Source organism: Chenopodium album, chromosome 9 (assembly GCF_948465745.1).
Source record: "Chenopodium album chromosome 9, dcCheAlbu1.1, whole genome shotgun sequence".
Classification (NCBI taxonomy): domain Eukaryota; kingdom Viridiplantae; phylum Streptophyta; class Magnoliopsida; order Caryophyllales; family Amaranthaceae; genus Chenopodium; species Chenopodium album.
In genome coordinates, this window is record NC_137842.1 from 60,085,413 (window position 1) to 60,112,069 (window position 26,657).

The 26,657-nt window shown below is 36.5% G+C and overlaps 2 protein-coding genes across 3 annotated transcripts; both read left to right on the plus strand.

Annotated features, from left to right (window-relative positions):
• The first annotated feature begins 628 nt into the window (after positions 1-628).
• Positions 629-15,279, plus strand: LOC145557841 (putative leucine-rich repeat receptor-like serine/threonine-protein kinase At2g19230). The gene is made up of 9 exons (XM_081619024.1): positions 629-854; positions 3,023-3,566; positions 8,574-9,070; positions 9,177-9,312; positions 9,490-9,561; positions 10,871-10,942; positions 11,025-11,080; positions 13,331-13,396; positions 14,840-15,279. Exons 1-9 carry the CDS (start codon positions 692-694, stop codon positions 15,277-15,279), a joined length of 2,046 nt encoding a protein of 681 aa, XP_081475150.1. The 5' UTR covers positions 629-691.
• Positions 13,221-18,607, plus strand: LOC145558634 (protein FAR1-RELATED SEQUENCE 4-like). 2 transcript variants are annotated; one of them, XM_081619935.1, is made up of 6 exons: positions 13,221-13,396; positions 13,734-14,295; positions 14,874-16,202; positions 16,590-18,018; positions 18,108-18,167; positions 18,289-18,607. In XM_081619935.1, the coding sequence occupies exons 3-6, from the start codon at positions 15,346-15,348 to the stop codon at positions 18,406-18,408; spliced, it is 2,466 nt and encodes an 821-aa protein (XP_081476061.1). In that variant the 5' UTR covers positions 13,221-13,396; positions 13,734-14,295; positions 14,874-15,345; the 3' UTR covers positions 18,409-18,607. The 2 variants fall into 2 exon arrangements, with proteins under 2 accessions (XP_081476061.1, XP_081476062.1); XM_081619936.1 differs by having other exon boundaries at positions 13,741-14,295.
• Positions 18,608-26,657: the final 8,050 nt, after the last annotated feature.

Genomic DNA, 26,657 nt, shown 5'->3' on the forward strand with positions numbered 1-26,657 from the left:
CAATTAATTCTCTTGCATAGCTTTCTTTTCCTTACGCACTGTACTGACTTCGGCATCGGAGAGACCTTCCTCGGCACAACCCCCGAGGCCAGTTTACATGTGTTTTGCTATGCAGGAAATCCTCGGTCCAGCATCACTTGGACCGAGTTTAGTCTTTAGCGCACTTCTTAGGACCTTGCCGAAGGTCCCATTGTTTTACCCGAAACAATAGGGGTTAGATATAAACACTGTTTTTGCCCCCTTAGAGTAGATCCCACGCTAAAGAGTGACTAAAGATTGAAAGCTCTTATGTTATGGTAAGAGTAGTACGTACTCTTGCGTGTGGGCATTCAGTGTCTTTATTGTACGTATTAACATGTAAATTTCCAAGTCGTAAACTCGTAATTCTACGAGTCAATACATAGCTCGCATGTATGACTTGGCGCACCAAAAGGTCCTAAACAAGAATAAATACAACTGAATATAATTGTAAACTGAGGTTGTCCATAAGTTAACCAAATAAAAATCCTAGGATTGAGTGGTGAACGAAGGTTCATAGTCAAGTCAATAGAAAAGTAGTGGCCTGGAGTCGACTCATACTAGTCCATGCTGAAAGAGATTAAATCACAGCATTATGCAAAGTATGTATTAAGAGTATGCAGCTGAATGCCTGAATGTACACATAACAAATTCATTAGTCCAAAAAAATCATATGTATTTTTTTAAGAAAAAGCCGTGGGTTTGGGTTATGTCATTCAACACCATCAACATGCTTATACCATACTTGCTGATTTATAATCATGGATTGATTTTCTCCTTGGCTGCTGATGATGCTGCAAATTTGACTTCGTTAGCCGATGAAAGAGTTGCTGCAGGTACATACAATTAAGCTCCTAAGTCCTATAACTTGCTTTTACATTCAAATATTATTATGATGCTTTAAATTAGTAATCTACAGTACTACGTACCTGCTGAATATTTACATGTATCAATCTTTAATTTGTAAGCTTTCATATGTTCATTTTTTAACCTTAGATAAAATTTCCTACTAGTAGATCATCACATGACGTTTATTATAATCAATACTCATATTGTCTTTACTTTAATTTTGTTGAGTGCATGAGAAAACCTACATGTGAGTGGTGTGTTGTCTCACATTAGTTGAGTGTATAAGTGAGACTGTATATTGGGATGTGATTGAAGAAACAAGTTGTGTCAACTTTATAAGAATAAGGGGCTACTCCCTTCATTGCCATATGATTTTGAGGTGGAACCTCACTGACGTATAAAGTGGACAAGTTGTAATGGGTGTAGCCCAGGCCCGTTTATCAAATTTAGAACCAATCACGCAAAAATTATTTTTAATTATTCCCTATTACACCTTATGTTTTATTTATTTTTTTAAAAAAAAAACTAGAGTCAGGATTGTGCGGAGTTTTAAGAGATTTAATAAAATAAGATTTTAACGGGTAGATAAAGTAATAATTTTTTTTTTTTTTATGAAAAGTAAGTTGGTGTGAGAGGGACTAATTAAGGACCATTGGAGGGAGTGAGAAATGATTAAGTAAATATGAGTGGGGACTATTAGTGGGTAAATACATATACAGAGTATATTATTAAATTGCAAATGTTTCCAAAAAAGGAGGTGTAGCTGTTACAAATAATATAGACGAAAATATACCGTGTAGCTTTTATAAAAAAAATATATGAAGTGAGTATATTTCTTCTTTATAATTACTGATTTTTAACTGAATTGATATTTTTTATTTTTTTTTTACAAAACTGATATTATATTTATTGAACTAATAAACTATAACTATTTTTTATTGAACTAATCTGAAATTATTTTTATTAAATACTACTTTTTTTTAAGGTGAAAAGAACAAGACCTTCTTGTACTAATATTGAGACAAAAAAAACGATAACATATTCGGAAAAATTAAGGAAAAAAGTAATAATATCAAGTTTAGATTATTCTACATTTTCTTGTTGTTATTTGCAAATAAATAAATAAATAATAATAATAATAATAATAATAATAATAATAATAATAATAATAATAATAATAATAATAATAATAATAATAATAATAAAAACCATAAAGTGGGCATAGATACAGTATATTTTTTTTCAAAGAATGAAAAATAAATTGGGTCGTAGGAATTTTTTTTTTTTTAAGCTAAGGCGCAGTTCTCTTAACCTTATTTTTTTAACTTAAATTATTTTTGATTAGTTGAAATTATTTTTGTCAAACTTAAATTGATTATACTAAATTAAAATTATTTTTACCAAACTAAAATAATTTTATTGGTTCTCTACTATATTTCTTCTTTAAGTAAAGTTATCGATTTTTACTAATTTAAACTGAAATTATCATTACGAAAGTGAAAATTTTGTGATTGATCTGAACTTATTTTTGTTGAACTTGCGTTAATATTATTTTTATTAGATATTATTTTTTGTAAGTTGAAGAGAAATGACCTAAAATAAGGGTAATTTAGCAATATATATAATACTCCCTTTTTCCACAAAAATAATTGGCACAATCAAAATTTACACATAATGAGATTCTAGTTGGATCTTATTTTTATATAATTAAATATTATTGTAATTTATACAAAAAATATATTATGAAACTTTGTAGTATTACCAATCTAATAACATACTTTATAATAAAATATATACTTTTGTTATTTTAGTGACAAACTATAGTCACAGTTTATATATACATAGTGAAAAAAGTTCAAGGTGTCAATTATTTTATAATGGAAGGAGTATAAGGAAAAATAATAAATTCGAAATTTTATTATGCTTTGCGTGGAATAGAAACATGTGTCAACTATGAAAGATACGTATGGACTTTTATTTATTTCATGCATCATACACCCGGTTGTACCTAGCAGGCTAGCAAGGCACAAACGATTGTAAAAGATCCTTTTTGATTCAAATTAGTCCTCTAAACTTATATAAGAGTGTAGTTCGCCTTCATTGCTAATGTGTGGTTGTTTTATTTTTGGTGGTTGACTTGCGAAAAAATTAAAAGGATTCATCAACATTGACTGTGGAATGACTAGAGATTCACAATATAACTATGGGAGAGGGTTATATTACAAGTCGGATTCAGAATTCATAAACACCGGAAAAAACATGGAAGTAGAGAGCAACTACACAGCTAGTGGTTTATGGACAAATTACAACACACTCAGAAGTTTCCCAAATGGAATTAGAAATTGTTACACTTTGAAACCTTTACAAGGCAAAAATAGAAACTACTTAATCAGAGCTTCTTTCTACTATGGAAATTATGATGGACTAAACACCTTACCAGAATTTGACCTTTATGTCGGAGTTCATTTTTGGGTAACAATTAAGCCAGCTTCCGTAGGAGGATCAGAGTTTAGGGAACTTATTTACACTTCTGAAGATGACTTGATAAATGTATGTTTGGTGAAAACTGGATTAACCACGCCTTTTATTTCTACATTGGAGTTGAGGCCTTTGAACGGATCTATTTACAATTCCAGTAATGGTGCACTAATTAATCATGTGCGCATGGATGCTGGCTTCTACTCAAACCTCTGTTCAAGGTTGTTTCTTTATTTCTGTCTTCATTGAATTTTAAATTGCAACACTTTTACAGTGGACTTTTTTTTTTTTTTTTTTATTATTATTATTATTTTTTTTATTGCAACACACACTTTCTTCAATGAAAATACCTCACACTATGGCCCAGTTTGGTTTAATGGAAAAGGTTTTCATGGAAAAGGTTTTCATGGAAAATGATTTTTTCATTTTTTACCCATTTTCCTTTGTTTGGTTTGTCAAGGGGTGGAAACCAAAATTTTTCAACGGTGAAAAATTTCATCCTTAATGATGGAAAACATTTTCTTTCTAAAAATAAGGGAAGCTACATTTTCCTCTCTCCTCCTTACCTCCTTTTTTACTTACCTCTCATTCATCTTTACATTTCCACTCCTATTTTTTTATTTTTCTTGAACTTTTCTTGTATGCAACCAAACAAAGGAAAACTAATTTGTAATTGTGTTTTTCCTTAAAATTATGTTTTCCATAAAAACTAATTTTCCACTGAAAATGTTTTCCATTAAACCAAACAGGGCCTATTTTACTGTATTATACTTCGTACTTCTCACCTTACATGGCCCCCACTTTTACCCTACTTATATTATTTCAAAAACTTTTGCATGCCCCCGGTTTACAATAATTTTATTGTACATCGAATATTTTGCGAAAAGTGACCCTTTTTTCTTATAAAAGTGACCCTTTTTTTTTTTTTATAAAACTGACCCATATTTTCATAAAAGTGACCCATTTTTTTCACAAAAGTAACCCTTTATTTTCACAAAAGTAACCCTTTATTTTCACAAAAGTGACCCTTTTCATACATAAACGTTACCCTTTCATACATAAACGTTACCCTTTTTTACCCACAAAAGTTATCATTTTCATGCATAAAAGTCGAAGTAACTCTTTAATGCACAAAAGTGACCAACCCCATAAAATCACATAAGTTACCCTACAAAAATTACTTGTAATTTTTTTTTGAGTAAAACACTGAAAAATTAATGAATTTAATTAAAAATATACGAATAAAAAGATTTAAAAAAAAAAAACTAAAACAAATCAGAAATAAATTCAAACAAGTTCAATTTCGTCGTTTTGATTAGTAGAATTGTCTTCTTCTTCATAAGCTTAAAATTTACCATTTTAATCTAAAACTGAAGAAGTAAAAAAGATAACTCAAATTTGATGGAAGAAAAAGATTGCTTGAACCACCAAAGAAACACTACAAGAAAATAACCTTTTCGTAGCGATTATTTTAACCTTTAGTATCGATTGTAATTGTAACAAAAAGCTTTTCCAACGAATGGTCATTCGATACAATATCCCCCGTTGCATTAGCCTTTAGTAGTGGTTTTCAATATCGCTGGGGTTGACCTCAATAATCGATACGAAAAACTACATCTAATCGCGGTTATTATTGTAGCGATTACAATCGCTTTAAATGTTTAACTCATATTCTTCAAAAAAAAAAAAACATGCGTATGATCTTTACAAGATTTGAACATGCAACCTCAAACTCTTATATTAAATGTTTCACCAATAAGCTATGACATATTTTATGTATTCTTTGTCAAACAATATTTATATATCTAGTGTTGAAAAGGCTTTACTTATCGATTTTAAGGATTTAGCGGCGATTGTAAATGATACGATTTCTCAAAATTATATAAATGTGTAAAAATAGTGTGGATATGTATTATTATGATTTCCGTATTGATTTTATATGGGAAAACCATGGCGATTGTAAAAATGATACGACATCCTTAATTATTTCACAAACATACTTGCATATTGTAGCGAATGAACAATCGCTACGAAATAATCGCTACGAAAAGTGATTTTTCTTGTAGTGAAAATGGAAGAAAGAAGTACAATAGTTCATCAATGGAGAGGATCGAGAGAGGAAAAATCCAGGAGAATTGAAAGAATCTTTGAAAGTAGGGAAATGAGGTAAAGAAGTACTGTGAGGGGATGAGAGAAAATGGAATATAGAGTAAAAAATGAGTTACTTACAAACCCACACTTGCTTTATATGGTCCGATTTACAATGAATTTATTGTAAACCGGTTTTTTTTTAAAGTTTGTGATATTATTTATCTTCTCTTACATCCATTACTTTATTTAATACTTTCTCCGTTCTAATAAAATTACAACAATGAGACTTTTACACTATTCATCACTCTTTTTGGCCACATAATATGATTTTTAAGTTAAGCAAAATATAGTCATGTGAGATCTATTAGACTCTCATAACATACTAGATTAGTGCCCGTGCGATGCACGGTAATAATAATTTATTTTTCATAATTGATTGTGATATACTTCGTAATAAAAAATTAGGCAATTTATGTGAAATCAACAAATGCAATGCATATAAAAAAATAATAAGGCAAAAAAAAAAAATTTAAACCACAATTGAGAAAAAAACAATTATTGTTAATTAGTTGTGTTGAAAATATTTAAAAGTAGTACGAAGTATATGCAATTGTTTATTATTTAATTTTTTTTATTATGTTTAGAAATTAACATTTAAAGTAGTTGTGTTAATTGATATAATATTGCCTTAAAAATTTATTGTAGATAATAACTATTTATCCAAAAAAAAATAAAGATACACAAGAAGATGTTAGTTGTCACTTCGTCCAACAATTCTGTTAGTATATGCAGCTTTATTATAAAATGTCCAATGTGATAAGTTTATAATCTCAATAAAATGTTTCAGCAAAAGATAATTAATTTTTGTATTTACTAAGATACTAATATTTTTTTTAATTGCATAATAACAAAAAATTGATTTATAAATTACATTTTTGACATATGATATAGTGTCGAACACTACATTTATTTTATAGTCATATCTAATAGTCCATTAGTCTAAGAAAAACAAATTATTAGAGGTATTTGAAAAAAAAAAAAGGTGATGTTTTAGTAATTTCTATTATATGAATCAATTTGCTATTTTAAAAAAAATTTATATGAATCAATTTTATTATTACTTTTATTATTTTTTTTTTGTTTGACTAGTTTATTACTTTTATTATACTTTGTCTAAAAAAAAAAAAAAAAAAAAAAAAAAAAAAAAAAAAAAAAAAGAGGCTAGTTGAAATTATATTTTAGGTAAATGTGTATGGAAACATTTAATACAAAATGAAAAGGAATACATTTTATATAGAGATAATATATAAGATTTGTAATAATATTATTATAGTTATATTATGGAAATTTTGACAATTACCACCTACGTACTATTCTTTCCATTTTAGCAATTACCACCTTCTATTATTATTATTTTATTTTTTTTTTGAAAATTACCACCTACTCTTTTCTAAAATATTAAAAGTTCCCAGCTAATTGTCTCCCAACCACCAAATTAATGACGTCATCTGCGCCCCACTTATTACCTTCCCTCCCTTTTCCCCTCCCATTTCTTATTTTTCACTCGATTTTCATCTCCCCTTTCACATTTTTTCGCTAAAAAAAAATCAGAAACACTACAATTCACTTCTCCAAACCAAAATTAAGGAACAATAATTGGTGTTGTTGCAACATGACAACGATTCCATGAAGAAAGGTATGTTGTTCTTCTTGATATAGGGGGTTTCAATTCGTGTTAGGGTTTATGATTTTAATTTTGAGAATTAAATTATTGTAGTTGAAATTAAGGTTTTGTAAATCAAATTAGGGGTCAGGCTGTTCAATTCGTGAAGTAATTAACAGCAAATTGTGCATTATCACCTTGTTCTGTAACTTACAAGTAGTTATATCCACTAATTAAGCAATAAAAAAACCCTACTTTACAACTAATTCATGAATATAATACCACATTACATAAAATTGTATGCAACTAGAGTGTAAATTTTTCTAGGGTTTGACAAATTCACTGTATAAACTCAAATTACCTTGCTTTTTTACTTCGTTTTGCTAATTCCAACAAACAAAGTCCTCCTAGCTTGGTCCCCCCTTCAACGATGACGTTTTCCCCCCAATTGTACTCTCTTACTGCGCCTTGAGGAAAGGTACAAATTTGGGAAATTTTGCAACTCTTTTGACCAACAATTATGAGAGAGAAAGAGGATGTGACACAAGGGAGAAAATTTTCTGAAAAAATGAGGTGGGTGAGGTTGGATTAATTGACATTAATGGCGAAGGAGAGATAAGGGAGACAGGGGGGATGAAAATCGAGTGAGAAATGGGAGGGAAAAAGGGAGGGAAGGTAATAAGTGGGGTCCAGATGACATCATTTGGTGGTTGGGAGGCAAGTAGGTGGAAACTTTTGATGTTTTAGAAAAGAGTAGGTGGTAATTTTCAAAAAAAAAAAAAATAATAATAGAAGGTGGTAATTGCTAAAATGTAAAGAATAGTATGTGGTCATTGTCAAAATTTCCTTATATTATACAAGTATTCCAAAATAAAAGATTATTTGTATTGTTAAAAGCGGAAGGTGAATTTTTGAGGGAAAAACAACACCAGGATGTGACACATGTCACTCTCGGTGTCTGTTTTAGTATTAAGTTATTGATGATGATTTTCACAATATCAACTTTTTATAATATTTTTTCTTATATATTTATAAATATTTAACATATAAATTGTGCTTTAAGATGCGTAATTTCATCCTTGTTGCAATATTAAAGAAACGGAAGAAGTATAAAGTATGTATCTACTTTTTTTTATTTTATCATTTTTTAATTTCCAATTAAACCTAACTTACACAATATTTTAACAAAATTAACTAAACTGCATAAAGTCAAATTTAATTCAACTGCTTAAAACTTTGTGTCTAAAGTGTTGTAATTAAAATAAAAGGAGGGGACAAACGGTAATGGAAAATTTTGGAAGATTCCCCCAAATTTTAAATCAAAGCATAAAAATGAAACGAGATTGTATTACGATTTTAAGCAATACATACTTTTGCATTATTCTAGTTTCTATTATTGTCTCTATTATGATCATTAAGGCTAACACAATATTTAGAATCTTATTTCTTGTACACTTGTATGTTATTTTTTTAGTGTAGCTGATGATCCATATGATCGACTATGGTGCGGAGTTACAGCTAATAATTTTCCAACTTGGGGCTCTTTAAAAACTGATCAATCAATGAATTCTACGTTCATCGATCACTACGAGTTACCACCATCAGTTTTAAAGACAGTTGCCGTTCCTATGCCTAGCAATATCTCCTTAAATTCCTACAGTCGGTATATGGGATCCTTAAATACTGGATTAGTATTGGGTTTCTGGCACTTTGCAGAAATTCAGAAGTTGGGAAGTAATGAAACAAGAGAATTTACTATTTCAATACCTGGAAAATATCAGTCAGGAATAATTAGCCCCAGATATTTGCAACCGTTAACCATCGTTTCCGATGTAATAACACTGACTAATGGATCTTCCATCGAGTTTCTCATTACGAAGACAAATACGTCGAAACTCCCTCCTATTCTCAACGCTTTTGAGATATATGAAATAGTGGACCTCAAAGCATTAGCAACAGACCAGAATGATGGTAAGTTACAGCTTAGAGAGAGAGAAAAAAAAAAAAAGTATACATTCTTGAATGAACTTTTTCAATAAATACAAGTATTAATTCTTTTGCTTTCATTATTATCCAGTTGATGCTGTTATGAACATCAAGATGAACTACACAGTGCCGGCGAGTTGGCAAGGGGATCCTTGTCTACCAATTGTTCCTTGGGATGGTTTAGAATGCAGCAGCAATGATCATAACTCCCCTCGAATAACTTCTTTGTGAGTCTAAATAAAGAGATAGGAATGTATATATTGGGATATCATATTATGAGAATAATATGACATGAGATAATATACATTCCTATCTCAATACTAAACATATTCTTTTTGAAGTTACGCCATGATTTGACACAATAAATATATTAGTATCTATAATTAAAATGAATTGAATGCCAGGAATTTGACTTTCAATGGATTGGCCGGAGATATACCCCTTTCATTGTCTGCTCTTACAGCTTTAACCTACTTGTAAGTTGAAATTATATACTCTGTACTTCGTATATAAATATGTTTTAATTATCAAGTAGGTTATTCGATCAAAAGTTTGAGTAGTTGTGTTTGTTAGATATGTGAAATCATCCACAAAAGTATATATACTATACATGTACGCACATAAATTAAACATATGTGTAGACTAAGCAAAATGATCACGTTTACAATACACCCTCTCTTTTCATTTTTGTTTATAATTTCACACTTTGATTTTTACTACACACATTCTTTCTATACAAAGGGATCAGCAAAAGTTGATCATGAAACTCAAATAGTAAATTAAAGAATAAGAAGGAACATAAAGTGTACCTATTTATTGTTAGGGCCTGTTTATATTTACTGAATTGAGCTGAACTGAACTGAGCTGAACTAAACTGATTGGAGCTGAGCTGAACTGAACTAAACTGAACTAAACTGATTGGGGCTGAACTGAACTGAACTGAAAAATTAAAATGCATAAAACTGAACTGAACTGAACTGATTAGAGCTGAACTGAACTGAACTGAACTGATTGGAGCTGAACTGAAAATAAGTAAATATGAATAGGCCCTTATTCTATCAAGCTAAGATTCATTGTACAATATTGTGTAAAGACCAACTCATATATCCTTAAAACTATTGGCAACACAATATACATTCAACTTTTAACATTATTGTTGCTATTAGACGCGACCATCTTCGATGGTGAGAAGACTTGAGTAAGTTTTTTTAGGAGAGAGAGAGAGTATTTTTTGCAAAGGATATTAATAAGATGGTATTTAAATTTAGCAATTCTGTAAGAAAGTTGCTAAATTTAGATACTCAACTTTGAGTCTCATTTGACGAAAAGTGTAGGCACTTTATTATAATATATTTTGTAATTAATTTAAGGTTTTTTCTTTTTCTTTTTTTTTTTTTTTTGAAAAACTTACAATATAGATTTTGTGGGTCATAAATTGAAGGTGACATTAGTATACTTTAGAGACTCTCACCATTGAGAAATTAGACTTCACATGAGTTGCCAAATTGAGAATTGGGTTGGGTATCACCATTGGCGAAAAAAAAAACTCATTTTGTATCTCAATATTCAAAGTTGAGTCTCAACATTGGAGATGGTGTTAGGAGTTTGATCTTAAGTGTCATGTCATAGAAAGATCATATCCCAATATGTATACACAAGGGCATTTAGGCTGATGATTGAATATCTTGTCACATACATAGAGTATCATCTGACGCTAATACAAGTGAAATGACGTGTTTTATGGTATGATAGGTGTTCTTGACCTTGTGAATTTTGTTGCTTCAGGGATCTTTCATATAATAATCTTACAGGGGTAATACCTGATTTTCTAGCTAAGATGACATCTCTACATACTATGTAAGTTTTTTAGTTGCTTTAACCAACTTCTTAAGACTTGAGATGTGTATGAAGTTGACCTTGTCTAATCCTTCTATAACAGAGATTTAAGAAGTAATATGCTCACTGGTCCAGTTCCGATAGCACTCAGCAAAAATTGTACATACTCCCTACGTGTTTTTTTTAAGTCTTACACTTTGACTTTTTTTATTATTTACATAATGGTTTTGACTTCACTAATCTAAAGAAAACAAATGTTATTGTATACTACATTGTTAGATTCGTCATAACGTACTCATAATGTATAATTTCATATTATCAAATTCCATATAATTTACTAATATATAATTAGATAAATTAGTGGGAAAAGCTGTGTTTCGACATGCGTGTTTGGTCAAAATGTAACACTTAAAAAATACAGAGGGAGTAGTAGTTTTTTTTTTTTTTTTGAAGTACGTATATTAGCTCGCTGCTCACATTGCCTTGCGGCAGGGCCAAGCGATAGCTTGCTCGGCCATTGGTGGGCTTTGCGTGGTCGGCTCTTAGCTTTGATTAGACCTAATCAAGTTGAGCCCGACCCGCTAGCCTAGCCGTTTCGGGCATTTTTTTTTCGGCCTAATTCCAATTTTAGTTAATATTTTTTTTTGGCGCGGCTCGCTCGAAATTTGTCAAAAAGCCTACACGGCCTGGTTTTTGGACGGGTTTTATTTGACACAAATATTTTGGCTCAAACCTTTAACCGACCTGGCCCGAGGAATGAGCTAAATGACCTCGGCCAAGCCCACCCATTGATTACCGCTAGCTTTGTTATTTCTTAGATTTTTTTTTTCTCCTGTAAGTATACTTTTAAGCCTGAAAATTGATGATGATTTTTTATTAACATTGAAACCCTAAACAAATAAACACGAACCTATTGAGATCTTAGCGGTTCTTGAGCAATTTCAACCTTTGAGTTAGGTTACATGAATTACCGAGGTTGTTGTGTAAATCTTGGGGATGCTTCTAGTATAGTCGTCGCTAGGATACCAGTACCGGTGGTGGCGTATTTCTCTTCTAATTAAGATAGTGGGTCCCAAACCACGGCATAATCGAAGTACATTAGATCTTTGATCAGGAATGTGCTTTTGTTCTTTATTGTTCTTTTGATTTCAACAAGCTTTTTTCCAAAAAGAGGTGAATGCTAATTTAACAAGTTACTCCCTCCGTTTTTAAATACTTGCTCTATTTTTCTTTTTCGGCCGTTTTTAAATACTTGCTCCATTTTTTTATTTGGAAAGTTTTTATAATATTTAACTAATTTATCTCACTTAGTGGACCCAACAAGCCACCAAATATTTTCTCTCCTCCAATCATCTCCACTACTTTTGCTTTTTACAATTTTTTATTCTTCCACTTATCCCACTATCTCCATACATTAATATTTTTTCCAATTTCTCCTAAAACTCCACGCATGGAGAAATGGAGCAAGTATTTAAAAACGGAGTATTGTTTACCAAAAAAAAGAAGGATGCTTTTAGGCATTTAATAAAGGTTTAGACGTTTAGTCATAAACACGATTTCTGGACCCATAGAGTAGAGCCCACGCTAAAGAAATGAATAAAGACTGAAAGCTCTTATGGACTTATGTTAAGAATACATACGTGTATTTGTTGTACAATTTCCAAGTCATAAAATTGTACGCGTCAATGTATAGTTATCATGACTTGACGCACCAAAACAAGAATAAATACAGCTATATTGTTAATTGAGGTCGTCCATAAGATAAATCTAATATATATATAAAAAGGGGAGTTTTTTCCCAAGTTTTTAGAGAGCCATGTAGGGTTTAATTTTCTTAGCGCGCCACGTAGGATTATAAATTTAAATTGTAGCCAATTAAATAAGAAATTATTAATTTCTTTTACAATTAAATAATTCAAATGCCACGTAAGCAAAATTGACGAATGATATTTTAATGTTTAAATTAATTAAATACAAAATATTATCTTTTGAGATTAGGAATTTTATCTAATATTTTAAAACTAATATAATAACAATTTTAATCACATAAATATGAAAAATATTTTTAAAAAAAATACTAACAAACCGTACATCGCACGGGCTTCATATAGTATCCTACATTCCTACTATCCTAGGATCGAGTGGTGATTAGAGAAAGAAGGTTCAACGTCAAGTCAATAGAAAAGAAGTGGCCTGGAAATTATACGCATATCAACGTAACACTCATCACATACATCTTTATACAAAGTATATACCAATAGTATACTGCGTATATATAAGTATACGAAATTCTTTAGTCTTAAAAAAATTATTGATTAAAAAAAAAAATTATAATGTGGGTTTGGGTTATGGCGTTTAACACCATCAATATACTTATATCATACTTGTTGATTTGCAATCTTGGATTAGTTTTCTCCTTGGCTGCCGATGATGCTGCAAATTTGACTTCATTAGCTGATGAAAGAGTTGCTGCAGGTATAACTATTCTCCTGTTCACTTGCTTATACATTCAATTAGTTATTATGAAGCTTTAAATAAGTAATCTAGTACCTTACAAAAAAAAAAAAAAATGTAATCTAGTAGTCTAGTACTACCTACTAAATATTTTAATTTGTAAGCTTTCACTTGTTCATTATTTTTCAACCTTAATTTGATAAAATTTCCTACTAGTAGAGCAGCTACACATGGCGTTTATTTAATACTCAATTGTAAGATGTGGTCTAATTGCTGAAAGTTATGCTAAATTTTTAATTGATGGCTTGTATTGTCGGGTTGGTGGCTCTGTTTTTCTGCTGCCACGATGTGAGTTGAGGGTGTAGCAGTGCTTGGGGAGAGAGGTGATTGGCTGCGTGGGTTTGTTTGTGAGGTGGTGCGTTGAATGGCAGCGAGTGAGTGGTCGAGGTTTGTGGTGGCGAAATGGTGGCAAAGTGAGGTTTGATTGTGTGGACTGGTGTATGAAAGTGGGGTCACCTGCAAATCAGTAGGTGAGGTGGGCCATACAACGTCCTTCATACTATTATTAAATTGTTTTGTACGGATTCTCGTAACGTTAGGATAACGGGAGCTAGTAACCATAAAGGTGACACTGTCATACTTTGCTTTAACGGTGCAAAAAAAAAAAAAAAATCTGGAAGGAAAATACACCTTGAACTCAGTAGGCCATCTTCACCAAAGTGACAATCAGCTCAGAAGATGAAGTAGACGAATGTTGATTTACCAACACTAGCTAACTTGTGAATCCTTTCCGTCTAAGATGAGATCGCCACTTTCAAATCAGGAAGTCATCTTCACCAAAATGTCTCACAGCTCGAAAGATGAAGTAGACGAAAGTTGATCTACCAACACTAGTTCACTTGATAACTCCTAAACTCAAGGTAATACAAATTCGGCATATGTAGTGTTTCTTCAATTCGGTTCTTGAGTATTTAAATAACGCAATCATATGATATATTAATTTATAGTCAATTATAATGCCTAGGGTTACGATCTTTTTACTCCAATTGTGTCGATAAGAAATTATATTGAGTCTAGTAGGTGGTTGAAATTTATTGATTATTATAATTGTTGACTAAATTGCTTTAATTAGACGACTAAAGGTGAGTTGATGCTTGTTGTAGTAGATTAGTCGGATTTTCTTAAGAATTAGGGTATGTTTTGATTAAATCGGGTTATTTGTATTGATATGTAATCGGCATAATGCCGTACTTTAATAATAAAAATCCTGACTATCTAGTCAATTATTTTGCCTTGATACCCTTAGCCATTCAACATAGTTGGTTATTTAGACCTTCTTCTTATATGTGATTAAATTTTATCAAGTATTATTAATTGGTTGGTCTGATTTGGTTAAATGTTTTAGAACATTTGTTTTAATATTTTGTTTTGTTTTTTTAACTGTAATGAGTAGGTAAATTGTAGTGTCTTCCTTTCTTTACAATCTAGTACTTTGTAGGTTTGTTCAACAAAATAATTCACTAATGGAAGATAACACTTTCGGATCGACCGAGATTGAGGAGGCAGCTCATAACAGCATGAGTAATCCATATTCAGACAATGTTGTTACATTGTCAGACAGTCTTGTTCCTGTGGTGGATGCTGAGGCAGGGGCATCTGTAGATGTTGTTCCTAATTCATTGTTGACTCCAATGAAGACCATAGAGACTGTGGAAACAATTGTGTCAACAAATAAGGTGTCTGTGTACTCTACCATTGAAAGTCCTAAAGTTGGTATGGTGTTTAAATCATGGGAAGAGATTGAGTCCTATTATAAACAATATGCCGAGCAAACAGGATTTGGTGTTACTAGGGCTCAAGGATATACGTCGAAGAAGAATAAGGAGAGGCGGGGGATAACCTAGAGGTGTGAATGTTGGGGTCATCCAGATTCTAGGGCTAGAAGGGAAGCGAACAAGAGGGCAAAGTGTATGGATGTTTGCGGGACAGGTGGCACAGTTGATGGAGTCATTGGGGAGGATGAACTTGCTCGTTGTAAAAGGACATCAAAGAAATGTTTATGCGAAGCCAAAGTATATGCTAGTGTTAATCAAGAGGGCCTATGGTTGTTGAGAAAGGCTGTCTTGGACCATGTGCACCAAGTTTCCCCCTCAAAGGCCAAACTGGTGAAGGAATATCGTATGAACAAGTTGACAACCAATGTAAAAAAGGCGCTGATAAACTACTATGATGAAGGTGTTCCCGTTACTCAAATTCATGGTTGCTTGGGACTAGACAAAAGTGAGGAGATCATGCCTACAGTTAAGGATTTACAACAAGAAGTCTACAAGGAGAGGAGGGCTAGGTTGAACATGGCAGGTGGTGGTTGTGCTGCCATGATGGAGTATTTTGAGAAGATGCAAGCTGACAATTCTAATTTCTACCACACACATCGCAGTGATGAAGATGGTCGTATGAAGGATGTGATGTGGGTGGATGCTCGAAGTAGGGCGGGTTTTGAGTACTTTGGAGATGTGGTGTGCATGGATGCCACTTATCTCACAAACGAGTTTGAGCTTCCCTTTGTGAATGTTGTTGGTGTGAATCACCACGGTCAATCTATTTTGTTGGGGTGTGCTCTAGTTTCACATGAAGACACTGACACATACTCCTGGTTCATTCGTCAATGGTTGGCTTGCATGCGAAATAACCCACCAAATGCAATCCTTACTGATCAAGCGGCTGCTATTCGCAAGGCACTATCCTTAGAGATGCCTACAGCTCGGCACAGATGGTGCATTTGGCATATAATGCGTAAAATTCCTGACAAGCTCGGGAAGTGTGATGGGTAAGTACTGAACCTACATTTGTTTGTAGTCTTTTTTTGACATTTCTTACTATGTTTATGTTTTTTGCTTTCTTTTACGGCATTATCAGAACTCCTCATTACTGTATGTGTATGCTCCCATGGATTCTGTTTCTTTAAACAAAGCGTTGTTGTTAAATGCTATAATTGTGCACTGTTTTGTACCTTTTTGTTGTCCCCTGTTAAGGACTCTGCATAAAATTTGTTGACATGGCGCATAACTTATGTTGTATTATGTTTTCTATAATAATCTTGAGCTCTTTTCTGCCAACCTTGTATGGCATATGTGTTTTGTTCAAATGGTTTGTGAATACTGTCTTCTAATGATATACCATCTACTGATTATTCTATTTGACCAAATGGCCTCAGTTACCAAGATTTTAAAAGCCCTCTCAAGACTCTTATTTATGAGAGTTTTACCACAGAGGAATTCGAGAGTAGATGGAACTTACTCATTGCTGAACATAACTTGGTCGAGAATGATTGGTTATGTGACCTTTATAATGAGAGGCATATGTGGGTTCCGGCCTTCATGAAAAAGCATTTTTGGGCTGGAATGAAAACGACTCAGCGTGTTGAAAGTATTAACAGCTTTTTTGATGGCTTCGTCAATAGGAAAACAATGTTACATGAGTTCCCTATGAAGTACAATAAGGCCATGACAAAGAGGGTAAAGGACGAAACTGATGCGGATGCTAGGTGTTCTAAGTATGTACGTCGTCTTGTAAGTGGGTTTAAGGTGGAGAAGCTGTTCCAGAAAATTTATACAGACACAAAATTTCAAGAAATTCAAACGGAGTGCGCACGTATGATGTATGTGTACCCCAGGGATGAGCGACACCTGTCAGACAATGTGGTCCAGTATTTGTTGGAGGATAGGGTTTGGATTATCCCCGAAGGATCTAAGCGGGAAAAAATAACCGACCGTCGTAGGTTCTACAGAGTAAACTTCAATTCGGAAACGAAGGATGTCAGTTGTGACTGTAGGAAGTTTGAGACCTTTGGTATACTGTGCAAGCATTGCATACGTGTGTTAGACCAAAACCATGTTTTTGAGATTCCAACTAAGTACATTCTAGACAGGTGGCGAAAGGACGTTGTCAGAAGGCACACACGTGTGAAGGTATCGTACTATGACCCTTCTGAGATAGTGGAATGTAAACGTTTTAACCTAATGATGACCAAGTTTGATGGTATTTGTGAAGAGGCTTCTACAATTGATGATACCACAGTTGATTTGGTTTTAGAAAGGCTAACCGAGCTCTCCGCTAATGTCCAAAAGGCTAGGCTTGCCTTCCAGGAAAAGCATGATCCACCATCTATGCCGAACAGCAACATCACTCCATCTGTGATCGGGTCTAACTCTGCTGCAGCTGCTGTTGTTTCCCCTCCTTCTGTCGCCAAACGTGATGAACCTCCTAAGGATCCTAAGACTAGGAAAAAGCCACGAGGTCGTCCAAAGGGTTGTAGGTTTAAGTCGTTTGCGGAGACAGGGTACAAAAAACAGCCCCATTCTAAGCAGGCTCTACCAACTAATCAGCACACCAACATCCAACCTTATGAGATATGGTGTGACATTGCTGCTGATGATGTCACACCTCCGCCTGTCTCTGAACCTCACGCAAATTTCAACAATGAGAACACGGACCCTACACATGTTCCTATTCAGGATCCTAAGAAAACTTCCAAACCTAGAGGTCCTACAGAAGGGAGTAATTACAAGTCCATAGATGAAATATACAAAAATCAACCTCAGATTGAGAAATCTCGACCCGTTGCTGCACCAAAAAAAAATCCGGTCAGTCCAACTCTATTATTTTGTTCCAGTTCTTAACCTATCCTGGATATTTTGGTAGAAGTTAACCGTTGCTTTGACTGCCTCATCAGGTCAAGCGGAGACTCATTGTGTCTAAGGAACTTCCCTTTGAGCAAAACTCAATGAATTCGGTCAGTTCATCCAACACTACAAATGGAAATTCGTTATGTTTTTTTTGCTTATATTCATGACCTTATCTTGTTATACAGCCCTAACACCTAATATGAAATAACCTTCTTTGTGATTGAGCAGGTCAAGCGAACCAGAAATAAAAAAGGTGGAATTCATGATACTGCTGAAGCTGCTATTCCCCGCGATGATGAATTGCTTTGGAATTTTGTCGGCTGCTCTTCCCCATCTTACATGGTCTGACTCAGTGTTCTTGGGCTGCCATTCTGCTGACTACTACCATATTAATGCTGACTCAGTGTTCAAAATGACAACCACTGTAAAAGACAATATTTTATGCTAATCTACTATTAAATTGCCATTTTGAACTTTAAATCAGTTTGTATTAGATTATATCTAATGAATGGTACGTTATTATTCAGGTTAATTTTAGTAATACAAATATCTGGTGTTGTATCCAAGAACTGTATGTTTGCAATTTACCCGCTAATCCAGTGGAAGGCTAATAGTACAAGTCCATATAGAAATTGGAGCTATATATTTAAGAGTAAATGTTGCCCAACATTTAATTGTATAACAAATTCAGTCTTTTGTGGTACTTTAACAAAATAATTGTAATTTAAGGTTGGAAAATAAGGATGGAAGGCTTATAGTACAAGTCCGTGTAGACTACGCAGCTATTAGGTTATGAGTACGGCCAATATTTAACTGTCCAACGAATCCACTTTGAGTATGGTACGTTTTAAAAAAAATAGTAGTTGGGGGTGATTTAAAATTGGTAATGTGTGAAACTATTTTAACACTGGTATTTGTCAATCAATATGGGTAAGGCATGTAAAAAAAATAATTATAAAAAATTATTTTTTGTGTAGATAAATCCCAAAATAAAAATTAGTGACATTAAAAAAGGGTGTGGGGTTGGGGACTTTGACGATTCCACTTGAGCAATTTTCCATTCTCCCATTGATTCCTATGAAAATAGGAAACTTGTATTTCTCATTCACAAATCCATCTTTGTTTATGCTGCTAACTCTCAGTTTGGTCCTACTTCTGCTTCATTTTGTTACTAAAAAGGGAGGAGGAAACCATGCGGTTGTGCACTCTTCGAATAGGAATCCATTTTCTGAAAGATCCTGGCTTTCGTGCTTTGGTGGGTCTCCGAGATCCCAGGTATTCCCTTAAAAAGAATGTCATCCAGCTCCTCCAAAAGCATAGCTTTAGCTATTACAACCTCTCTTTCACTCCTTATGGCATCTGGTTTCAGTGTAAGCAGGATTCCCACGAAAAAGGGCTGGCCTACGCGACTGGCGCTTCAAAAGGTAGTTTCTGCCCTTACCTGATGCGATTTCGGACTGTCTTTCTTCCTTGACTACTTGAAAACTCTCCTGGGATTATTTCAACTCTTGCCGACTCTGAACGAATAGTTAGCGGTGAAGAAGAAAAAAATGAGTTCTTCCTTCTTGGCAGTTAACTCTCCAGGTAGGTGGACCGATCTCATCCACTTGAAAATTCGTGTAAAAGTTGGTAATTCTACTTTCTAATAGAGTCGTTAGTTCCGCAGCTCTGGAAGAAAATTCCATGATTCAAAAATAGATAGGCAGAGTTAACAGATAAGGCCGCCCGGGGAATAAATATAACGATAGACCTGGTCGCGGATCAAGGCCTTGTCGAGAATGAGGTAGCTAATCTGCTTTCTTGTGCAGGCGAGGACCGCTCGGCTAGGGCGCGCCAGAGGAGCTTCCAGTGACTTGTTAGGGCTGTCGAAGCTCTGCCCTTTGCTTTGCCCCGTGCTGTCTCCCTCCAGTTGCCAGCCATAAAGACTTTTTTCTTGCCACTATTTTACTAGAGGCCCTGGCGATTCCACAGCCTAGCCTGTCCTCCACCAACCCGAGGCACCGCCTTTTGGGCGGCTTACATGTTTCCTGCCAGAGGCGATTGTGCACAAAGATGACACCAGCAAAGAGCTGCTTGAATGGGGCTCCAGAGTCTCTGCTGCCAACAGTCGTCCCCCCAGAATTCTTCCATCGAACCCCCACTCCAAAAAGGTTGAAGAATATACTTTATCAAATGATTACTAAGACCCCGAATCTATTCTATATTTTTTTTTCAATTATTTCTCTATTCTAGATAGAGGAGAGAATTTCATATTCTCTCTAAAAAAAAATTTAGAATATGAAACGAAAAAATGGAAGAATTTTTTTTGAATCGATTTCAAGTTGATAAGAGTAACAGGCCAATAAAAGAAGGTTTGTTACTTTTTCGCTAGGGTGAAGGAAGTGAAAAACCTCTTTCACTCTAGCGGGAAGAAGACAGGTGGGAACGAGCGTAAGTAAATACATAATTTAACCATTAATGAAAAATGTGCTTTTTTTCGTCAGCCTTAGAGCCTATGGGTCTGTGCACATCAGCCCATCACATCAAGGTGACAGGATTCGAACCTATGGCCCTCTGTACCCAAAACAGATGCGCTGACCAGACTGCTCGAAGAATTTATAATCCCGATCCATGCAGTAACATCATTTTGAATCCATTCAAATTGAATTGGTATTCTCTTCATTATAATTTTTGTGAACAGATATCCACAAAAATTTATCTTGGACAATTTGTTTGCCCGGGGTCTATTATAAACGTGAGCGCTCCGGAACGAATTCGGTTTTCTCAGGGCCGTTCTTGCGGGATAGCAAGCATGAACTTTCGCTAGCGACCGAGAAAACCCGATAAAGCTCTGAGAAAGCCTGACTCAAGCCCTTCCTCTGCTTGAAAAAAGCCAGGGTCGAGTCTGATACATCAACCGTCTGTCTACTCAATATCCTTGTACGAGTCCACAATCACTACACGAGATGAACCCTGGTTTGCCGTAAGTCGGGGAGCGGCCATAACATAAGGCTATTACTTTCACATCTCTCTCCGCCGTGCTGCTATATTTTGTTACCCCCGTCGCGTCGCTCGTTTTAGATGGCCGTGGCCGCCTGCCCGGTGGGGGCGGCTCCTCCGTTGTGGGTAAACGGGAAACCCGACTCTACGAACCCCCCCGAGGGGGTTTTGGGGGGAAACGTTCCTTTCCTGCCTCCGAACTATTGTCGACTACCAGATCCGCTGGTCTGCAATATTCACCCCAGCCCACAAGCACAAATCCTCAGCTGCTGACATTCCTGTAGTCAGAAGTCTGGGGCTCGAGTCAAATATACAAATGAGGGTTGCGGACCTGGAAGCGCCTTCGATTGGTCAGCAACGAAGAGAGACGGGGTCGTCGAACAAGTGTCCCTGCTGTTGCTCCTCTGGTGAATTTAGAGAGTCAAACCCACAGGTGAGATTTTGCTAGAGGAGCGGATAGCGGGAATCGAACCCGCATCTTCTCCTTGGCAAAGAGAAATTTTACCATTCGACTCTTCTCACAACGTGCCTAGCTATTATGTTCTGACTCATGCATTTGCCGGTAAAGCACGTCCAAAGTGATGCGCGCTTCCATAGAAAAGAAAGAAGGACGTTTCTTTAAATTCAAGGTTTTGTTAAACAGTTTCTTTGAATTCCTTGAATTTAAAGCTTCTTGAAAGATATCCCATTTCCCCCTTCGCATTCAATAGTTTTTTTTAGTTTTTATTGAAATTGTACACCAACTAATTACGACTTCTCCCGCTTTAAAGTGAACAGTCACTGACGGAGGTCAACTCGCAAGAGGTAGGATTCCGATTCCTCGATTGATTAGTTCTCCATTCCAAAGAAGGGACAAATCGGCAAGAAAACCGCAAGAACGGCCCTGAGAAAACCGAATTCGCCCCAACCTCGAATTCGGATTTTCGAAGGACGCGACCCCCACCCACGGGGGGAGCCCTGGCGATTCCACAGCCTAGCCTGTCCTCCGAACTTGAGTATAGAGAAATGCTCTTTTTACCCTCATAAGGCCTATCCCCACTAGGGTTTTCTATCGCTCGAAAATGTAAGAAAGAAATGGGTTAATCCGGCAAAGTATTTAACCTACCCTGTTGGAGCTCTGATAAAGTCACCGGTGGCAGGTTAGGACAGTTCTCTTGCTGCTGATTTGGCCCTGCCCCTTAAAGAGGAAGCTTAGTTCTTTCAAGCTTATACTTAAACGTTCGTGAGCCCGCCCCCGAATGCGCTGTTATGAGCTAACGAGTTTTCCTGTTTTTCTGCTGAACTCGGAGAAGAGGAGGTAGCGGTTCGTGCTTGAGTTGAATCACTTGCCTTTGGCCCTCGCCCCCGGAGGATCCAGATAAAGAATACTACGCTCGTACATTCACTGTTTTTGAAGCTTTAAATTCAAGGAATTCAAAGAAACTGTTTAACAAAACCTTGAATTTAAAGAAACCTTCCTTATCGAAGGAGGCAGGAAAGGAACGTTTCCCCCCAAAACCCCACGAATCCAGCTAGGGCTAAGTAAGGCTGTTTGCGACGATGTTCTCGAATAAATGAATCTTGTGATAATGGGCATAGTCCTTTTTTGCGAACTGACTGTAAGGAAAGAATCCCAGGCCGATAGACAGGCTTTCATTGACCTTGAAGTCAGAGATCAGGGTTTTTCTTTCCTGCAAGAAAGAGAAAATCCTTCATCTTATTATGAGTAGCCGCCGCAGGGGCTCTCTTCTCAAACAAAGGTGGGATCTCTTCCAGCAGCAGTCATCCAATGAATTGGATCCGCTCCGATTCGAGAAAAAATGGGATTTTTGGCTAGAGAAAGGTTCTGCGACATGGACGCTCAGCCCAACTCGGTCGGTTGGCCCGCGTGGCGAAATCTGAGATACCAAATGTTTTCATTTCCCTAGGATCGAGCGATAGGGTGCCTGCCTACAGTTAAGAATTGATCTTTCCAAAAATCATTTTTTAGAACGAGAAAGAAGAGGGTCCATTGCTGCCTTACCTTGCTTTGCTTGAACTGTCTTAAAGGAAGTCTTCCACTCAGTGAGTCACCTCATTCGGGAAGATAGAATCTTCCGGCGACTAAGGTTCTCCTTTTCCTTTTGGATGGCCATTGGCGAGTGTCTTAGTAAGCCGGAGCAACATTGGGTAAGGAAAAGCTGCTTTCAAATCGGATTCTATCACAATTCGTTAAGCCAACTCCGAAAATGAAGTGAACCGGACTAAACGTGTTACCGAGATAAAAAGGGGAAAGGACGTTCAGTTTTAAATTTAAACAGGGCTGATGCTGTGAAGGGTTAAGTTTCGCCACTATTTTACTAGAGGCCCTGGCGATTCCACAGCCTAGCCTGTCCTCCACCAACCCGTAGGCATTTCAGGTTCCGGAGCGCTCACGTTTATAATAGACCCCGGGGGAATAAGGGTTTTGAGTGACTCATATGAATGGATAGAGTCGTATTTCTGCATATCGCTCGAGCAAAGGCGCTTTCTCGAGGCTGGAGTACTTCCCTGGTACCTCCGAACACTTACGTTTCGAAGGGACCCCCCAGACCCCACCCAAGCGCCTAATTTTAATCATAGTTTAAGCCTCAATCCGCCGTCAGCACGAAGCCGCTGACGCCGAGTCGGCTCCTATGCCGCTAGCTATGCCCTGCTTGGTCCCCCGGCACGCTTGAGGTTCCGTAGCGCGTTATGAGCACCGGGCTAAGGGGCAGTTGAGCAACTCAAGCGAACCGCCCTACCTTATTACAACATAAGGACAGAAGGGAGAAGGTTGTGAAGGTGGGTACCCTAGATGGTGAAAGTCCAGTAGCCGAAAGCATCACTAGCTTACGCTCTGACCCGAGTAGCATGGGGCACGTGGAATCCCGTGTGAATCAGCAAGGACCACCTTGCAAGGCTAAATACTCCTGGGTGACCCCAGGATGAACCATCATAACACCGGCAGCATACGGTTGGTGAATTTCATCAAGTAAAAGAGTCTCAGTGTCGGCAACCAAGAACGGGTTTAACTCCTTAGAATTGCATTTAACAGGAGTTATACTGCTGTAATATGTTTTCTTACGATTTCTTATCTTTTTAGGTGTAATCGTTGGCAAAGAACCGACCTCTACTTCCGATTGATGAACAAGAAGGAAAATGGAACTTTTGGATTTTTTGACTTGCCTCCGGCTATGTGTCCAAAGGCCACCCCTCGCCCGCCCGCCACCAACTGGCACGCTAGCCTCCCATCGACTAGGGCCAAGACAAGTAGAGGAGCGAGGTACGAGCTTCTTCTTCTTTCTTTTCTTATACCTTTTCCTTCTCTTCCTCTATTCTTGCGAGTAGAAAGAAGACTCACTACTCAATTCGAAGGCGAAACCCCTTGCTGCCTTTACAAATATTTTTTTTCCCTTTTTTGCTTGCCGATTTGTCCCTTTTTTCCTGTTTTTTAAGGAAAATAAGGGACCGCCGTGCTGCTATATTTTGTTACCCCCGTCGCGTCGCTCGTTTTAATCTTGATATGCTTGTAGGATAACGAAAGTCAAAATAAATCGAAAAATCCTGAATTAGACCAATCAAATTCTGTCTGCTATACTATAAAAAATTGCTTCGGAATTGATCTCATCCTTTACTTAAATTTTGAAGAATTTCCTTTTTATTGAGTATTACAAAAAATGCAAAGCCATGAACAAAGGGGATTGACTGAGAAGTAGAGCTAAGCGATCTATTGAATGAAGGGCAGGAATGAATGGACTGATTGATTGCCCCAGCTCAAAAAAAAGGCAAGGGGGAAGATCAGTCTTGAATAAAAGAAGAGCTATCGTCGTGGACAGATAGACCACTTACCAGAAGAAAAAAAGAAAGGAATTCCTTGCTCTACTAGTAAAGTAGAAATGAAAGTAGATGGTCCTAAGGAACTTTTCCGAAGCTCGGCTACTTCGCGAAGGAGCACGCGTACAAGTTCTTATGTTCGGGTTTAGCAAAATGAAGTGAACCGGACTAAACGTGTTACCGAGATAAAAAGGGGAAAGGACGTTCAGTTTTAAATTTAAACAGGGCTGATGCTCGAACTGACGAAACGGTTAAGTTTCGCCACTATTTTACTAGAGGCCCTGGCGATTCCACAGCCTAGCCTGTCCTCCACCAACCCGAGGCAGAACTGTCTTAGCTTTAGAAGGTTTCGATTTTTGAGCTTGTGAACAATTATGCCCAACCTTATTGCCTGAAGCACATAATGGTGGCTTCCATTCATACACAACAGGCTGAGTATAGTTATTACCAGAAGCATCTTCAACCTGAATTTCAGTAGGTAGAGGCTGAGTGATGTCCATTTCATCCAATGCATTCTTTTCGATCTTGTACGAAAGTACACTGAAGACCAACCCAATCTCGACGAAAAAAAGAAAAGCGTTATCGGAGCAAGAAAACGGTAGAAAGGTGGGAACGAGCGGAGCGAGAGCAAAGCAAGTTCCAGCGGTGGGTTGTCTTCATGGTGCCATTTCAATCTTTTTCATGGGAAGATATTCTTAGTTCGCTTTTTCTTCCAAAACCTTTTTTCTTGAGTTTACCATCGGTATCAGGAGACACGCTACTACTAGACTACTAGCACTCTACGAGTAGATTAGTTGAGTGACTAGACTGAGACTCTCTTTGATATCAATCACTAAACTCAAGAAAGTTGCGGTCATATAGGCCCGGGTCGGACATCCAATTGCTTCGATTTGAATTATCCGGAGGATACCTTATCTTATATATCCTTGCGGATCGGATCATCCATGTAATATACAAAGGGAAACTCCAGATATTTGATATCTTTCTCTTTCAATGAGATCTCCTGACAACGTTATGGCATTCAGGGGTTTCATCAGCAATGGTGAGAGTGGCCTATACTAGTTGCGAGATAAAAGTGATTCTTCCAAACAGCGGTAATCCCGCATCTGAACCTATTCTTCTAGCATACAGCTAATACAGTAAGAAAGGCACTAAGACACTAATGCAATAAGACTAAAGCCAAAAAGCGCCAGCAAGAGCAGCCGGACGGACTAGTATAGTGAGTCTAGTGACTACTAGAGTAGAGTTAAGTCAAAAGGTATAGTATAGCAGCCTTTCCGAGCGAGCCTCTGGGATCTCCTGTAAACCCCCATGATGTGGTAAAGGGAGGATATTAGGGGAAGCAGTGAGTGGAGATTCTCCTGCAGAGAGCCGGATGAGGGGAGACCTTCACGTCCGGTTCGGAGGGCGGGGATATCCCGACCCTACTATCATTATGCCTCCTCGAACTATCCGGAGCTTACTATAGAGCCGTAAAGAAGCATCCAACCCATAAGTCTACTAAGTACTCGTGTGCTTATGCGTTCGTTGCCTTTCTCTTATATCCGCTTTTCTTTTATGGCTTGCTGGATTCAGCTATCGCGCTTGCTTGAAGAAGCAAGCTACCTTAGCTCTGCCAGGCACTGGACAGGGGTTAGCTCTGTAAATGTGTAGAGCCAAGTGTAGTGTGGTGTAGTAGTAGGCACTTCTAGGCCCCTTCCCCGCTACTGGATCACTCCAGTGCTTCGGGTACTACGGACCCTCTGCCATCCACATTGCAGCAAAGCCGTTTCATGAGCGGGGGGGCTAAGCGCAGTTCTTTGAAT

What these genes read in the sequence shown, in the direction of transcription:
- LOC145557841 (XM_081619024.1), top strand. Translation starts at nt 692, where the DNA reads ATGTATTTTTTTAAGAAAAAGCCGTGGGTTTGGGTTATGTCATTCAAC. An exon ending in TCCCCTCGAATAACTTCTTT is followed by an intron (nt 9,313 to 9,489) that starts GTGAGTCTAAAT and finishes ATTGAATGCCAG; the next exon opens with GAATTTGACTTTCAATGGAT. An exon ending in ATGACATCTCTACATACTAT is followed by an intron (nt 10,943 to 11,024) that starts GTAAGTTTTTTA and finishes CTTCTATAACAG; the next exon opens with AGATTTAAGAAGTAATATGC.
- LOC145558634 (XM_081619935.1), top strand. Translation starts at nt 15,346, where the DNA reads ATGGATGTTTGCGGGACAGGTGGCACAGTTGATGGAGTCATTGGGGAG. An exon ending in CTGCACCAAAAAAAAATCCG is followed by an intron (nt 18,019 to 18,107) that starts GTCAGTCCAACT and finishes CTGCCTCATCAG; the next exon opens with GTCAAGCGGAGACTCATTGT. An exon ending in AGCAAAACTCAATGAATTCG is followed by an intron (nt 18,168 to 18,288) that starts GTCAGTTCATCC and finishes GTGATTGAGCAG; the next exon opens with GTCAAGCGAACCAGAAATAA.